Here is a 17670-nt window from a genome sequence, read left to right as displayed (position 1 = left end):
ACATCATAAGGCAATAAATTGTTTATTCAAAATGAAATAAGGTTGGTCATAATTTAACAAAAAAAAAAAATTACTTATTCCCTATAATAAAAAAAATTTATTAGTTAACCTCTGAATTTTAAAAAATATATTATAATATTTCTAATATTTTAAAAAATCTATTAATTAATCTCTCTATTAATTTTTTTTATTAAATATTTTACTATTTAATTTCTATGATTTTGAAAAACTTATTAATTGATCCTTCAAATTTTTTTAAAGAAATTTACTAATTAATCTCCTTATATCAAAGTCATTTTAGATTTTTTTTTATAATAGTTAATGGTTAAAATTAATGAAAAGACTTATTAGTAGACTTTTTAAAATGTCAGAAAGCATTTTTTAAAATTAAAAAACTAGCTAGTAAATTTTTCTATACTATAGAAACTATTATTATTTTAAAAATTGTCTGGTGATTTCTAAAGTTTGTTCTTCCGTCATATTTATCTAAATTTGGTGGCTTGAATTTAGTACAAAAGATTTTTACAAAATTTTTTTTAGAAAAGGACGAGAGACATCGTCTAGACTGTAGTTCTCCTGCTCCTTCTTCCAGTACCTTTGACAGCACAGACTAGTTTCCGATTCTCCCTGACTTTAATTACATATATTTATTACCCAATGCATCCTTTTGTATTAATTAGCCAAAGAAAAAAATCAAAAGGAAATTTAACAACCCATATAAAAACCCACCAATGAGAAATCTACACAATAAAGCAAAGCTGAAAGGAAAGCAGCAACATTTCAACCATCACAACAAGTCTCTCTCTCTCACTTTTCTTTAATCTCAAGCAATCCTTATTCCCTACAAAGTTGGTGGTTTAAGCACAGCTTCTGACAGCCTAAATATACAAAATTTTCAAGATATAGACACTGTGAGTTAGTTGGTGTGGGTCACTCAGAATGGGTTGATCTCAATCTAATAATAAGTGGTGCAACTACTGAAATTATTGTTTGAACTTGAAAATTGTTTTGCATCTTTCTCAACTACTGCTTTCTAGTAAAGAAGGCTCTACTAGTGAGTTGATCTTCAAATTTCATGTAGATCATTGAAAGGTGTGTTTCTATCCCTTTAAATTTCATGCCAAATTTATAAAATATATACATCTTATGTACATTAAAAAATAAATATGCCATAGTTCTGTTAGTTTCACGAAAAATATTTTTCAATATTTTTCATATTTTATAAAGTTTAGAACATTCAAAAAATTTAGTCAATAAAAAATATTTTCCTGCTTAAAAAAAAATTAAGTTATAGTCATTTTTTAAAAGAGAAATTATTAAAATCTATAGGGTTGATCATTCAATCAATTCGGTTCAAAATCAAACTGAATTGAATAAACTGAAAACTGAAATTTTGGTATTTATGAAAATCAAAACGAATCGATTTTTATTAGAAACCGAATCGAACTGAACCGATCTGATTCGGTTTGATCAGTTTCAATTTTTAATAAATTTTTTATTTTTACACTTTATTTTTAGTATTTTAAAATTTAATTAAAATATTTTAACCTTAATATAATCTAATCTCACTATATTATTGAAAATAATATACTATTATCACTAATCGGTTCGATTCGATTTTTCAATTTTTTCTAATCAAAATTGAACCAAACCAAAATAACTGAAATTTTTTAAATTAAAAATCGAATCGAACCGAATTGAATAAAAAATCAAACTGAATTTTTAAATTAATTCAGTTCGATTGATTTTTTCGATTTGAACCGAATACTGCGCACCCTCAAAATAAGTAATCTCATTGAAAGTACTGATTTATTCCAAAGTATGATGAAATGGAGCATATTTTAAATTAAAATATATGAATTAACAATTTATATTGATTTTTGTAGTAGAGGTAGGACCCACATCAATGTGAGTAAAGGAGCATATAAGCAGTCATTTTCTAAATTTCAAGATATATGAGTCTTCACCTCCTTCTTAAACAATATTCATCACTTGATTTCCAACTATAAATCTAGCTTCAAATCTCTTCTAATTTAGTTCTAAAGTATGATGAAATGGTGAGGACTTCAAAAGTTTTATTAGGAATCACTTCAGATTATCGTCTATGGATTCTTGCTATGGCAATCATGAGTGTTCTGCTAGTGATGAGTGTGAGGAGATCATGGTTTGGAGATGAGTTTTCTGATCAAGCAAGTGAAGATTTTCACCTCCCAGTAAGTTTGCCTTCGAAAGGCCATGGCCATCCGCCAATTCTTGCTTACTGGATTTGTGGAAGCAGTGGAGATGGCAAGAGGATGATGAGATTGTTGAAAGCTATTTATCATCCAAGAAATCAGTATCTGCTGCAGCTGGATTCTGATGCAGTGGATTATGAAAGGGTTGATTTGTTAGTTTGGATCAAATCTGAGAATTTGTTTACAAGTTTTGGAAATGTTTATGTTGTTGGAAAAAGTTATGGTATTAACAGGATTGGATCATCAGCTCTTGCTGCTATTCTTCATGCTGCTGCACTTCTTCTCAAGTTAAATCAAGATTGGGATTGGTTCATCAATTTAAGCCCTTCTGATTATCCTATTATGACTCAAGATGGTAAAACTTCTGAAAGTTCCCAAGAAAAATAGAAACAACTCAAAATTTTTCTATCTGACATTTGTGAAATGCTGAATTCTTTGTGTGTGCAGATCTTCTCTATGTCTTCAGTTCATTACCAAGGGACCTCAACTTCATACATTTTTCAAATGAAACTGAGTGGAAAGAGTAAGCTTGAACCCTCTTTTTTATTCAGATCATGCGATGAAGAAGTTAAAGGTGCCGAATTAGTCCCTATTATATAAGGGTATTTTTTTTCTTTTTGAAATGGGAATCGGGAATTTAGAGAGTAGAATCTGATTTCTTAGATTTACTTAGATGTACTTACCACCGGTGAACACCAAATAAGGGTATCTTAAATTTCATATTTTAAATGCAATTTTTTTCTTATTTTTCTTTAATTAATACTGAATTTTAGAGTTGAATTTGATTTGTTGCAGGAAACGAAGGATAGAACAAATTGTTATAGATCCCAGTTTATATCTTCAAAAGAGAAATGACCTTTTCTACACTGTAGAAACTCGAACTCCAAATGCTTTCAAGATCTTTGGAGGTTAGTGTTTCCTTCTGAATTTCACATGGCAAAATAATTACTGATCAATATGTGAAGTCAATGATAGATTTACGAATTTAATTCAATTTTTTTTTTATAAACGATTTATTTTAGTAAATAATTAGTCATTTTTTAGCACAGAGTTAATCATTATTGGATTTGATTGAATTAGCATTCAATTAGCCTACAAATTTAGGAAAATTGCAAAAAAAATTTTGTATGGCAATTTTTTGTGTGATCTACATTGCTATTAAATTCCTGAATTTTTAAAAAAAAAAAATATTTATTTATCTCTATTTTATAATTACTCGATTGAAAAATTTTTATATTTTATAAATCAAATTATCTAATTTTTTATAAAAATAGCTATAAATAAGAAAAATTAAATAGCATGAATATTTAAAAGGATAATTTATAACATGGTTCTTAAAGTTTAACAAAATTTATAGTTCAGTCCCTATCATTTTGACAATAAATAATTTAATTCTTAAGATTTTATTTCGTTAATAACATAGTCTATGATAAATTAGTCTTTGAATTTTACTTTTTGTATTCTATTCATTTTATAATTTTTATCTATTTTACATTCATATTAAAAATATTAACTTTTATTAAATACTATGAGATATTTTTATTATTTATTTAGAAAAATAACATTTAATAAAAATTTATATATAAAATTAAATAAAATTATAATATTCGATTTATATAATGTAATATGAAAAGGAAAAATGGATAATAATTTTAAAACAACCAACAGAGAAGAAAAGAAAAGTATTCAAAAATTATGAAACTAAAAAAAGTAACGATTAAATTCTTTTAATTTTAATAGCTTATAGCAATTTAATCAAATTAATTTCTTCCATTAAAAGTTAATTAAAAATAAATTTTACAAAATGTCTATTTAATTAATAAAATTAAAATTAAAATATTTACTATTAAAAAGTAGAAATTAAATTGTGAATTTTATTTAATCTCAAGGATTATAATCTAAATTATAGTATTTAAAATTATATAAATTAAATAATATACATAATTCAAATTATAGAATTTAAATATTTAAGACAATCAAAAGATTAAAGAATTTAATTTTATAAAATTTATAAATACAGGAGCTTAATGTGATTTTTGAAATAAAGAAAAATTAATGAATTTATTAAAATATACAGAAATCTTATAGAAATTTTTCCGTACATATATAAAATGGGATTTGAATTTTTAACATACATACTAACATACAGGTTCACCCTGGCTGATTCTTACAAGAGCTTTGATGGAGTACAGTGTGAAAGGATGGGACAACCTCCCAAGAAAACTAGTAATGTATTTCAGCAATGCAGCATACCCAATTGAATTCTACTTCCACACACTCATTTGCAACTCCCCAGATTTTCACAACACAACAATAAATACCGACTTAAGGTACAATATTTTAGAAGATCCTAAATCTAACAAGACAGTACTTTATAGTGGAGCAGCAGCAGCAGCATTTGCAAGTCCATTTAAAGAAGGTAACTCAGAGCTCAACAGGATTGATGAGATGATCTTAAACCGCCTACCTGATGCAGTGGTGCCGGGAAGCTGGTGCTTAAGCCACCAAGGTATTGATGTGATTAATTACACCGAGTCTGAGAACTGGAATTTGTGCTCAACTTGGGGTAATATTGATTCTGTAAAGCCAGGGCCTTCTGGTATGAAGCTTGCATCGTTAATTTCAGAGCTACTGAGATCTAACCATCACTGCCATCAATAATTTAATCTGTGAAAAATTTGTCCAAATTCAAGTCAAATTTTGCTCTTTAATATGCATTTCCTACTTTATTTTTTTACAATTATCTTCTGCTGGATTCACAACCCTCAATGATAGTATCCAATTGGTTTCAGGGTTTGAACGGTATAAAAGTCCCATCCCGGGTTTAGGAAGAGTAAGGTCCTCGGGGGTACACAAGGCCTGAGGTGAGCAGAAACTGGTTCTGCCGTTGCTATAGCTTATACTTATCTGCAAGAATAAATTAATAAAAATCACCACATAGAAAGAGTGATATTGCAAATCCTATATTAAGGATAAAGACTAACTATAACAGTTTTATCTATTTTTAAGTATTTGAGTTATAGTTGTATACTTATCTTGTATTTAGTTAGTTGTAGATATTAAGGATAAAGACTAACTATAACAGTTTTATCTATTTTTAGTATTTGAGTTATAGCTGTATACTTATTTTTAGTATTTGAGTTATAGCTGTATACTTATTTTTAGTATTTGAGTTAGAGCTGTATACTTATATTGTATTTAGTTAGAGACATTATATAAGCTTCTGTAATACGTTCAGTAAATAATACAAAAACCCTTTTCTCTATATGGTATCAAGAGCCGCAATCTGCTCTCACGAGTTTTCTGATCCAATTTTCTTAAACTTTAATTGATGGCTTCGTCATCTATTACTATTATTCAATTAAATGCTCCAACGCATTTTCCTATTAAACTTACTCAAGAGAATTTTCCTGTTTGGAGAAAACAGATCCAATCAACCTTAATTGGTCTTGATTTACTTGATTTTATTGATGGTTCACGGGTTGCACCATCACAATTTCTTTCTGAAAAAGACAAAACAGCCAACCCAGCTTTCGCCTTATGGTTTCGACAAGATCAAATCTTGATCAGTGCTCTTTTAGGAAGTTGTTCCGATACTATTCAACCCTTGATTTCTTCAGCCAATACTGCCAAAGAAGCATGGGATCGGCTTCACCAGAGTTTTGCTAATGTTTCTCGTTCTAGAATTTTGTCCTTAAAGACTAAATTAGCACAGAACTCTAAGGGAACCAAACCGATTGCTGTTTTTCTCAATGAGATGAGGGCTATTGCAGATGAGCTTGCTCTTACCCAGAATCCGGTGAGTGATGATGATTTAATTGTTTATATTATCACGCGATTGGGAGATGATTACAGTCCTATAGTTGCTGCGTTAAAAGTTCGTGAAACCCCAATAACCTTTTCTGATCTCTTTGAAAAACTTACTGATCATGAACGATCCTTACAAGAAAAAGATTCCACAACTGTTTCAGCTACGTCACAAGTGATTGCTACTGTCAATTACACTCAACGTTCTAGAGGGCGTTCACAAAATCAGAATGGCAATTATAATCGATCTCCACAAAACTACAATTATTCTGGAAATCGACGTGGTGGTCGTGGTTCTTACTCTGGTGGTCGAGGTCGAGGTTCTTATCGACCTGATGTGGTATGTCAATTATGTGAATATACTGGGCATACTACTGCTGAATGTCGCAAATTGGCTCGCTTTCTTAAGGAGAATAATATGTCTTTGAAGACTGATACCTCTCATTCTTTAGCACCGATACCTGCAGTTAATGTTACTTCTGCTATGGCTGCTTCTTCTCCACAACAATGGTTATTTGATAGCGGAGCTTCTCATCATATTGTGTCGAATCCAGCTTCTTTGCAAAGCTATTCTGACTATGGAGGTCCTGAGGAAGTACAACTTGGTGATGGTAAAACGCTTGCTGTATCACATACTGGTTTTGTGCAAATTCCTGCTTACTCTAAGAATTTATCATTGCCTAATGTGTTATGTGTGCCTAATCTGCGCAAGAATTTGGTTTCAATTGCTAAGTTATGTCGCACTAATCATGTTTCTGTGGAATTTTTTCCATCTTATTTTGTTGTGAAGGATCTGTACACGGGGGTGTCTCTGCTACGGGGAGAGAACATTGATGATATATACTGTGCAAGTTTTTCCAGAGTTAATTCTCAACGTCCTCAGCTAAATGTTACTACTCGGTGTCTGTCTTTGCTTTCTGAATGGCATCACAAACTTGGTCATCCCAACAATAAAGTCTTTTTGTTAGTACTTCGAAATATTGGTCTTCAGTCTATGTCTAACTATGTTTCTAGTTTTCATTGTACTTCCTGCTCTATGAGCAAGAGTCATAAATTACCATTTTCTGAGAATTCTCTTGTTAGTAATAAGCCTTTGCAACTTGTTTATTCCGATGTTTGGGGTCCTACACAAAAATCTATTGATGGCTATGAGTATTACGTTACATTTATTGATCACTATTCTAAGTATGTTTGGCTATATCCCATGAAGAAGAAATCTGATACTCATGATTTGTTTATCCACTTTCAGAAATTGGTTGAAAATTATTTTCACACTAAAATTGTTTCTATGTTTACTGATAATGGTGGGGAGTATCAAAAGCTTAAGCATCATTTTTTGTCTTGTGGTATTTCACATTATACAACACCTCCACATACGCCAGAGCATAATGGTACTGCTGAACGTCGTCATCGCTCAATAGTTGAAACAGGTCTTGCTATGTTACAATTTTCGTCTTTACCTTCTAATTATTGGTCTCATGCTTTCCAGGCTGCTGTTTATTTGCTCAATCGGTTGCCTTCGTCCGCTATTTCGTTTCAAACACCTTTCTCTAGATTGTTTGGTATGTCTCATAATTTTAAGCGATTAAAATCTTTTGGTTGTCTTTGTTTTCCATGGCTAAGGCCATATAATAATTCTAAACTTCAGTGTCGTTCATTGCCTTGTATTTTTCTTGGATATTCTCCAACTCAATCTGCATATAAATGTTATGATCCAAAGGCTAATCGTTTGTATTTGTCTCGTCATGTTCAATTTGTTGAGCATATTTTTCCATCTGAAACTTGCACTAGTTCTCATCAATTTACAGATTATTTTCGAGATGCTTCTTGTACAGGTTCGGCACAACAACAAAATTCATCACCTGTTGCACCAACTGCAGTTGCTTCGGTTCCATTGGCAATTTCTATTCCAAGTGATTCTGATTTGTTGGTTTCGAGTACTGGTTCAGAATCTATTACAGCATTATCAGCAGAATCTGATCAATCTGCCATGCCATTAATTAGTACTGAGACTCAACAAGTTGAACCTTTGATGACTGAATCTTCTACTGATGATTTAGATTTGCCACTACCGATTGTTTCACAAGACTCAGTTCCAGCTCCTGTACAACGGCAGCAGCGACAAAGGAAGCCTAACTCAAAGTATTTTAATTCTTCCTTTGTTAATCTTACAACTAAATATCCTTTACAGGATACACTCGAGCCAAGAACAGTTAAACAAGCTCTGGCAAGTTCACTTTGGCGGCAGGCGATGGATTCAGAGTACAATGCTCTTTTGCAAAATAAAACTTGGGAGCTGGTTCCGAGAGACAAACATCATCTTATTAGTTGCAAATGGGTGTTTCGGATTAAGCGTAAACCGGATGGTACTATTGATAAGTACAAGGCACGTTTGGTTGCCAAAGGATTTCTTCAGGAACCTGGGCGTGATTATTTTGATACATTTAGTCCGGTTACAAAACCGGTCACAATTCGGGTAGTTCTTACTCTTGCAATTTCTAAAGGATGGCAGTTAAGGCAATTGGATGTAAATAATGCCTTTTTACATGGCACACTTTATGAAAATGTCTACATGCAGCAACCTCCAGGATATGTGCAACCTGAGTTTTCTGATTATGTTTGCAAACTGAAGAAGTCTCTTTATGGTTTGAAACAGGCTCCACGAGCTTGGTATCTTGAACTTACTTCTTTTTTGCTCAAACTTGGTTTTCGCAAATCAAATGCTGATGCGTCCTTGTTTATTTTTTCCTCCAATGGGATTACTGCATATTTTCTAGTATATGTTGATGATATTGTACTTACAGGTAATAACAATCATTTTCTGAATACCTGTGTACAGAAGCTCTCTGCTCAGTTCTCTATCAAAGATTTGGGAATATTAAATCATTTTTTGGGGGTTGAAGTAATTTCTACAGCTGCAGGATTATTTCTTTCACAACATCGACATATTGCTAATTTGTTAGACCGATTTGATATGGCTGGAGCTAAAGAGGTGAATACTCCTATGTCTACAGGAGACAAGCTGATCTTAAATGATGGTTCTAGTTCGACTGATTCCACCGTATATCGCCAAATTGTTGGATCTCTTCAATATTTGGCAATTACGCGTCCTGATGTTTCTTTTGCAGTGAATCGGCTGTCACAGTTTATGCATGCACCGACGCAAACTCATCTTCAAGCACTGAAATGTGTTTTGCGATATCTCAAAGGAACCATACATTATGGCTTATTTCTCAATCGAAATTCCACTCATACTCTGTCTGCCTTCTCTGATTCTGATTGGGGTGGTGCCCTTGATAATGGGAGGTCTACAACTGCTTATGTTCTATATCTTGGTTCTAATATTATCTCTTGGAAATCTAGTCGGCAAAAGACTGTCTCACGATCTTCTACAGAGGCTGAGTACAAAGCCTTAGCCAATGCTACAGCAGAGGTATTTTGGGTTCAAAGTTTATTACAAGATTTGGGAGCACCAATATCACAACCACCAGTCCTTCATTGTGATAATCTTGGTGCGACTTACTTCTGCGCCAATCCAATTTATCATACTAGGATGAAGCATCTTGCACTGGATTACCATTTTGTTCGCGAGAAAATTAATGCTGGACAGTTAAGGGTTCTTCACATAAGTTCAAAAGATCAAGTTGCTGATGTGCTTACAAAGGCTTTGGGAAGAACTCAGTTTTGTTACTTTAGAACCAAGATTGGAGTCTCCAATGGCGCCTCAATCTTGCGGGGGCGTATTAAGGATAAAGACTAACTATAACAGTTTTATCTATTTTTAAGTATTTGAGTTATAGTTGTATACTTATCTTGTATTTAGTTAGTTGTAGATATTAAGGATAAAGACTAACTATAACAGTTTTATCTATTTTTAGTATTTGAGTTATAGCTGTATACTTATTTTTAGTATTTGAGTTATAGCTGTATACTTATTTTTAGTATTTGAGTTAGAGCTGTATATTTATATTGTATTTAGTTAGAGACATTATATAAGCTTCTGTAATACGTTCAGTAAATAATACAAAAACCCTTTTCTCTATATCCTAGATGGTCTAGCTCATTTCAAAACCTAGCTCACACATCAAAATATCAGTAATTCTGTTCTTCTCAACAATATAAAATAACAAAAAATAATAATAAAAGGAAAAAACTCCTGCATGAACATACTGCAAGATAGCTATCCAAAACTGACTTAAGTTTCAGTAGGTCTTTGTGGGTTCTCAAAGAAAACTATTTACACAACAAAAGGGAAAAAAATAAATAAATAAAGAGAGAGAGAGAGAGAGGCCAACGATATTAAAATAATAAATGAACACAGAACAGAAATATTTAATTTGTCCAGTGCAGATCATATCATACTACCATGTCAAAACAACCCAAATTGCATATTAAACCTCATCAAAATTGATTGACAACATCCATCATGATATTTTCGAAGCATATACTAGAAGATATGTTCGCCATTAAGAATCTTACAGAGTTTTACAAATCTTATGTTAGTGTCATTTAGTATTAAGAACATGTGATTGTTTCCAAAAACAAGAAGTACTTGTCCTAGCTTCTTATTCTCAAATGGTGCACACACGAATTCTACTGCAGTTTCGCTTAACTTTAGAGAAGGATAGCACAATCACAGAGTTCCTACAAAGTTGTCTTACGAATTCCCAAAATGAGTCTATAATCATGCCTACTTGAACTCGTCCCAAAACCAGCAATTAAATGTCCCTTATTATCCATACCCTCTCCCAAATCCGATTTATATTTTTTTCTTTTTCAACAATTGACAGAGAGTACCCAATCAGAAACCAATCCTATTCCAGTGCGCAAAGGGAAAGAAAACTAGAAAACTGAAGAAAATAATTTAACCATGAAGACGTCCATACAAACAACACAACCAAAGTTCATACTCTTGCACGCATAAAATTTTGAGATGTCTCACAACTAAGACTTACCTAACTCGAGATCACTCTAGGATGAAGAATAGCTAAGCGGTATCAAATCCAGTTGACGTAGCCTCAAGCGCCGTCGTCGTTGATGCAACTAGCTGTTGATTGAGCTTTCCCTCCGTCGGCTGATTACGAGAAATAAACACGAAGCGCCGGAAACCAATTAATTTTTGCAGGGTACAAACTCTTAAGATTTTGGTTTCTCCTTTTTGGTAGTTTTCCGAAGAAATCACGTCACCGAAGGTATATCGAGATGAGGTCGGTGACAGATCATTTCAACAGCTACAGGTGACCGGAAATTCATCGTTGCTGGTTACCCTTCTATCTCTCCCCTGGGCCTCTCCCCTGGTTCCTTCGCACACGTTTTTTAACCGGTCATTCTCAATTTTTAGCTCTGTCTTGTCTTTAGAGTTAGAGATTACAAATTACAGCACTATTGAGGACGAAGCAAATTAGACCACAATTGATTTTTTTGAATGCATTTTCAGATTATTTTAAAAGTTATTATTTTTAATGTTTTAAATTTTTATAATTAAATATATTAAAATTAATTTTTAAGACATTTTAATAAATATTGTTAAATATTTTTTTACAGTGCATTAAAATGTTGTTAAATATTTTTTTTAAAAAATACACTTTAATTTACTTTCACATTTTTAACATCTAGAACTTGACCATTTTTATTTTATTGCATAAACTGATATGTACTTTTATCTATTAGTATTTTTAGGATAAATAGTTAATCTCATTAAATTTCATTAACTCCAGCTCAATTTAATAATGAGTTATGTGTGACATATTATGATGTCTTTTAATATCTCTTATATAGAAAATTTTATTTATATTGGGTCGATATAAATATGTAATATAAAATGATAGTGAAACTCTATACATTTACCCTATATATAAATTCGATCAAGATAAAAATTACTCTCTACTATAATACTAATTGTCATATGATTTTTACATATAAAAATTTAAAAATACATATATTGAATTGTTTATAAAATAAAATTCAAAGCTTAAATATTAAAAAAAGTTAAAATGTCAGTAGTTCATGATAAGTTATACTGCAAGGGGAGGCTAAGGCTAATCTTGTTGATTGGTTCAGTTTGGATTTTGAAATTTACAACTGAATTTCATGCCACACTTTAAGGCGGTCACTCAAGAGCCTTCTACATTTACCATCATATGGCTTTAAATTTTTATTGGCTGGGAAGTATGACAACAATATAGAAATTCGTGGCAGCTTCCCTAATTTTCCAAACTCGCAATATGAAACCCAATCACTAGTAAGTTTGCTACGGCCACTTCCATTCTAGACTCCATTTGGAAGGTGATGGTTTCTGAGTTCACCTCACCCCAGTCTAGGGCCAGACCCAAGAAAATAGCCCATTACTTAGAGATCCTCAAGCCACTCACGCCAATTGGGTCCAGTCCGCTCAGCCTCACGACCGGGCTTCATCTGGCTTTCTCCACCAGGCCGGCCTTGTCTTCACTACACCTCAGGCCGATCCCATTTGGGCCCTGCTTTATTCCTATTCTCCGGTCCAGCCCGGAACCCGAAGAAGGATTCATCCATCCGCCTTGCAGACCCGCCTACCCGCGCACAGAGAGAATCAGAGACCGTTACGCATGGGGCAGAGATCTGATTCCCTCGTACGTCCGTATCAGCGTAGCAGGGACACAGATGGTCTAATGATATTCGTTCTGTTGGCACGTCACTAGCAGACAAAAGAAAACCTATAAAAGGAGAAATACTCGCCTCTGGGTCTAAGCTTTTCCTAAGTTTTACAGAACCCATTGTAAAAACCCTATTTTCTGGATTTCAGATTATCAAAAGGATATCTCCATTGACTTCATAACGGGCTTGTCAAAGTCTCATTGGATAGATTATATACTAGTGGCACTTCATTGCTCTTAGCCATCTTTTTACCGCAATAAAAGTGGCTCAAGTTTTCACAAAAGAGATAGTAAGGCTACATGGTATTCCAAGAGAAATTGTAAGTGATCGGGGCTTAGTATTTCTTTGCAATTTATGGAGTGAGTTATTTCGAATGCAAAGGACCTAATTAAAATTTAGTTATAGTAATATAAACGGATAGACAAATAGAGATTTTAAATCAATGTTTGGAGTCATATCTTCGTTGTGTCTGTTTTGAACAACCAAAAGGATGGTTTAGTGGCTTTGTTAGGTTGAGTACTGGTATAATACATGTTTCCTGTCCGCAAGTGGGAAATCCCTTTCTGAAGTCGTGTATGGTAGGCCTCTACCAGTATTGCAAATATTTTTGCGAGGAGAAACTAGAGTTGAGGATATATCTCAACAACTGTAGAGCCGATGAGAATATTCAACAACTTAAATTCCATTTGCTTCAGGCATAACTATTGGTGAAAGAGAAGGGATATAGAGTTTACAATGGGAGACCAAGTTTTCCTTAAAATGAGATCTTATAGACATACTTTATTAATTGGTAGAAGTTGTGCAAAATTAGTTTCCCGTTACTTTGGACCATTCAAAATTATAAGCCAAGTAGGAGTTGTTGCATACAAGCTGAAGTTACAAGATTCATCTAGAATACATCCTGTTTTTCATATTTTACAGCTCAAGAAGGTGGTAGGGGAACATTAAGTAGTTCAGAATTTGTCAGCCCACTTAGATGTACTTGAAGAATGAATGGTAGAATCAGAATGTATTTGCGGGAAAAGGAACATCATTTGTAAACCAGACACTCTCTCAAGTGTTGGTACAGTGAAAAGGACAGTCTGCAAAGGAAGCTACTTGGATTGATCAAGTTGATTTTCAAGGACAATTTCCTTATTTCAGCTTTGAGAGCAAGACTGATTTAAAAGAAGGCAATAATGATAAGGGGTCCATGTAGAAGTTGAAAATATTACGAAGCCTTTTAAGGATTATTCTAGAAGGCTAAAAGGCAGAAAAAGGGAAAGAAAATTTGAGAATCTCTTAGACAACTGGCTAGTACAGAAAAAGAAGATGGAGGACACCAGGCACAAAAAGGCTAACAAGAAATATTCCTTCTTCAGCATTTAAGGAGAGGGAAGTAGGTAACATGAACATATAGAATTATGATACAGTTGAGGGGCAGAGTATTGCTATCTGCTGGGAGAATATCCAGGGGTATTGAATTTGGTTTTCTTTTTCATTATTTTCTTTCTTGTTCTTTATCTTTTTAGTGTTTCTTTCTTAGTGTATCTATTGATTAACTTATTAATTTTTCTTTTTAGTCTTTGCTGCACCTAGAAAACATGATTTTTCTTTTATATACTGTTATATTTCTTTTTTCCTTTTAAACAATCTCAATTTTATTAATCATATACCAAAAAATTTGATTGAATCATGTTAGAACAGTAAATTTCCATCTAACAACAGAGATACACATCAAAAAATCATTTGTACAATATAGACCAGCAGGTCAGTGTCAATGCTATGGATTCTCCAAGCTCAAAAGGAAAACAATGATCATTTATACGTCATCCGGTCCCTCAGCATCTTCAGCCCAACATATCTGCCAAAACAATTTATTGTGAAGAAGAAAACAGAGAAAGAGAGAAGATTCAATCAATTTCTCTAAACAATAGAATACTACAACATTGTGGTGAATTAAGCAGAATAATACCTTCCCATCATCATCACAGTAGCCTGAGGATTAGTCCCTGGAGAAACACTAAAGACTGAGCCATCAACAACTCTAAGTGCTCCAACACCATACACATGGTAATCTCCATCAACCACTTTCCCCACAACACATCCTCCATGGTAATGCCATATTGTGCTAACAGTTCTGCGACAAAAATCAGCCATCTCCACAAAATCATTTTGATCAGCAGGCAATGCAGGTCCTACAAATCTGAAACGTCTAGCTCCAAACCATTCACGGAACATAAAATCCTCCATAGACCTACTCCTCAACACATCTCCAATCTTTCTTGTACCATTTACACACCTCTCTACATCTAATGGATGAGAAAAGTAATTGAATCTAACAATTGGGTTCACTCTCACATCTGTTGAAGCTAGCCTTAGTGAGCCTATTGAAAGAGGGCCGACGATTTTCTCCATAAGGGTAGCTACTGTGAGATAAAGAGGTGCAGATGTTTGCCTAATGAAGACAGAACGAGCTGGGGAAGTAAACGGGATCACAGTGGATGCTGCTTCAAGATAAGTACCCAAATCAGTAATGCCTACTACTTGTATGAGGGAATGTTCTAGTGGGATAGAAGGCACAAATGAGATACCATTGCGAGGGTTATCATAGAGATAGCGCCCGACATTTGGAAGATGATATGCTACAGGAATCCCCCAGGATGACAGGTAAGGTCTAGGACCAATGCCACTCAATAAAAGTAACTGTGGGCTTCCAATGGCACCAGCAGATAGTATCACCTCTCCCTTTTCGTGAAGCATTGCGTGGTGATACTGTCCCTTGTGATCGCGAAAAACAACCCCAATTGCTGTTATTTTCGACTTGGAATATGAAGTAGATGCTAAAAGTACTCTTTCAACACTTGCATATGCAACTACTTTGATATTTGCAGGATTTGCATAATTGAGAAGATCTGCTGCACTGTGTCTCTTCCCTGTAACATCAAAAGTTGAGCCACCAATCTTTGTACCCAACAAGTGATCTAAACTATACCCATTATATGGATTAATCCCAGCCTCCAGTAACCCATCTCTAATAGCAGATTGCCAGTTCCTGAGATCAGGCCTAAAAACAACAGCCTTCTCAACCCAGTCATACGACTGATTCACAAGTCTTAGGTCCCAATTGAGACCTGATTTCCTAAAGAAATCTGGGTTTGCTCGACTATAAAACCCAGCATTGATTGCACTGCTCCCACCAAGAATTCTTCCTCTGGCGTTTGGGACACCATCCTCAGATGTGAAGGCTTGTGCTGGAGAATCAAATGTATCGACTTCTGTCAATGCGGTCAGGAATCCTTCTTGGGTCATCAAATTGGAATTACCGTGAGCAACACCACCACGTTCAAGCAGAAGAACTCGATGGGACTCTGACAAAGATGTAGCCAATGGGCAACCGGCAGTGCCTCCTCCGACCACTATGTAATCGTAATAATCTTCTGATGGAAATTCCGTGGCGTTTATTACGAACTTCAGATAACTTGGTTCTGTGTAAAGATTCAGAGCAAGAAATGTTACCCTCATTTTAGTTTTCCGCGAAAACTCAAGTAAAATAGACAACAAGAAAAGATTGATCGGTTTTCAGTCGTTTAAATGAAGCCTTTCAATTTCTTTATTTTTTGGAAATAGATAGGCTGTAGGAAACAAATATACGTATTGAACAGAGAAAATTATGGTCTCCGTTTGGTTTCCAAGAAAATGAAGAGAAAGTATTCAAATTTCCCAAGAGTTCCTACAGCTTTTCTTCATTTTTCAAGTTTTCTCAGCAAGAAAACAGAGAATATAAGAAAGAGAAGGTTGCTTCAATCTTTAACAGATGAAAATAGAAGAGAACCGACCTGGTTGAGAATGTAGTCTTCCATGAGAAAAAGTTGCACAGACGATCAATAGGAACGCTATACATTGATGATAAAAGAAAATGGGTTTCACCATTTTTGGAGTTTCTTCAAGTAGATTGAGTTTTCTTGGTGTTCCTCGGTGGAGAGAGAATTTTCCCCGTCTTTCTTAGGAGAGACAGAGAGACGAAAACAGAGGGAGAGTCTGTTAGAGGCTGATCGTGCTGTTATGGAGTGTTTGAAGTCCTGATACGCTACAGTGAGGTGTATCTTGAGCGACGCTCTGACCACTGTATGTGTCTTTAACGCCGTTAATAATTGCCAATTGAAAACAGTAAAACGTTAAAAAAAGGTTAATTATTAAAATAATGTGAAGAGATGAACATTTTACCAAGATAGTGTAAAACTAAAATAATTTATTAAAATAACGTTTGAAAAAACTGTTTAAAAAAATACTTATAAACAAGAAAACGCCAATAAAAATTATATATAGAATTATGAAATGAAGTCATTAAATACAAAAGTAAAAAAAAGAAAATACCGTAAACACTATTTCTTTTTTATTAAAAATTATATGTTTCTTTGAAAAATTTATACGAAGGTAAGAAATTTAGTACAAATTCGGTTTAGACAAAAAGATTACATATGAAAGATACCTTCTCTATAAACTTTTATACTAAAGAGTGTAATACTTAATTGCAAAATATCTCAATGCACTAAACGAAACAGAATTGAAGACTTGAGATAACAAAAGAGAGTCTAAAACTATATCATAATGACTAAGGGTAAAATTTCTCCCTAACAAGTTTCGATAACAATAGATGAATCTCCTTCTATCTAAATATTGGAATAACCCCTGCTTCTAGCAAAAAGCAAAACTTCTCTACAAGCTATACTTTCCAATAGAAGAGGGTCTATTATGCTTTCTTTTAAATAGCAACACCAATCTAATATAAGACTATTGTGATTTCTGCTAATGATTATTATTGCACCTCTGATTAACCGCAACGTCAAAATTTAATTTGATATAGTGTAAAGGTGGGGTCCAAACCTGTTGATTTTTTATTGTAGCTTAGGCAATAAAAAGTCATATTGATGTTGAATAGCTCTTTCCACAACTTCAAAGTATTACCATATTTGATTTTTGAATACATAAGCATTACGACATTACCAAATATACC

At 33.5% G+C, this 17670-nt stretch overlaps 2 protein-coding genes across 3 annotated transcripts; one reads left to right on the top strand and one right to left on the bottom strand.

The window, feature by feature from the left end:
- The first annotated feature begins 1962 nt into the window (after positions 1-1962).
- Positions 1963-6968, top strand: LOC110603355 (beta-glucuronosyltransferase GlcAT14A). 2 transcript variants are annotated; one of them, XM_043952134.1, is made up of 6 exons: positions 1963-2589; positions 2682-2757; positions 3030-3142; positions 4384-4743; positions 5027-5098; positions 6832-6968. In XM_043952134.1, exons 1-5 carry the CDS (start codon positions 2055-2057, stop codon positions 5095-5097), a joined length of 1155 nt encoding a protein of 384 aa, XP_043808069.1. In that variant the 5' UTR covers positions 1963-2054; the 3' UTR covers position 5098; positions 6832-6968. The 2 variants fall into 2 exon arrangements, with proteins under 2 accessions (XP_043808069.1, XP_021596751.1); XM_021741059.2 differs by lacking the exons at positions 5027-5098; positions 6832-6968 and having other exon boundaries at positions 4384-4945.
- A 7410-nt stretch (positions 6969-14378) lies between these two features.
- On the bottom strand, positions 14379-16665 carry LOC110603558 ((R)-mandelonitrile lyase-like). Its single transcript, XM_021741316.2, has 3 exons — positions 16493-16665; positions 14629-16141; positions 14379-14517 (listed from the first exon to the last, which is right to left on the bottom strand). Exons 1-3 carry the CDS (start codon positions 16584-16586, stop codon positions 14472-14474), a joined length of 1653 nt encoding a protein of 550 aa, XP_021597008.1. The 5' UTR covers positions 16587-16665; the 3' UTR covers positions 14379-14471.
- Between the last annotated feature and the right edge of the window lie 1005 nt (positions 16666-17670).

The sequence above is a fragment of the Manihot esculenta genome, chromosome 16 (genome assembly GCF_001659605.2).
Source record: "Manihot esculenta cultivar AM560-2 chromosome 16, M.esculenta_v8, whole genome shotgun sequence".
Classification (NCBI taxonomy): Eukaryota; Viridiplantae; Streptophyta; class Magnoliopsida; order Malpighiales; family Euphorbiaceae; genus Manihot; species Manihot esculenta.
Note: the sequence above shows the minus strand (reverse complement) of the source record. Positions and strands in the feature narration are given on the sequence as shown.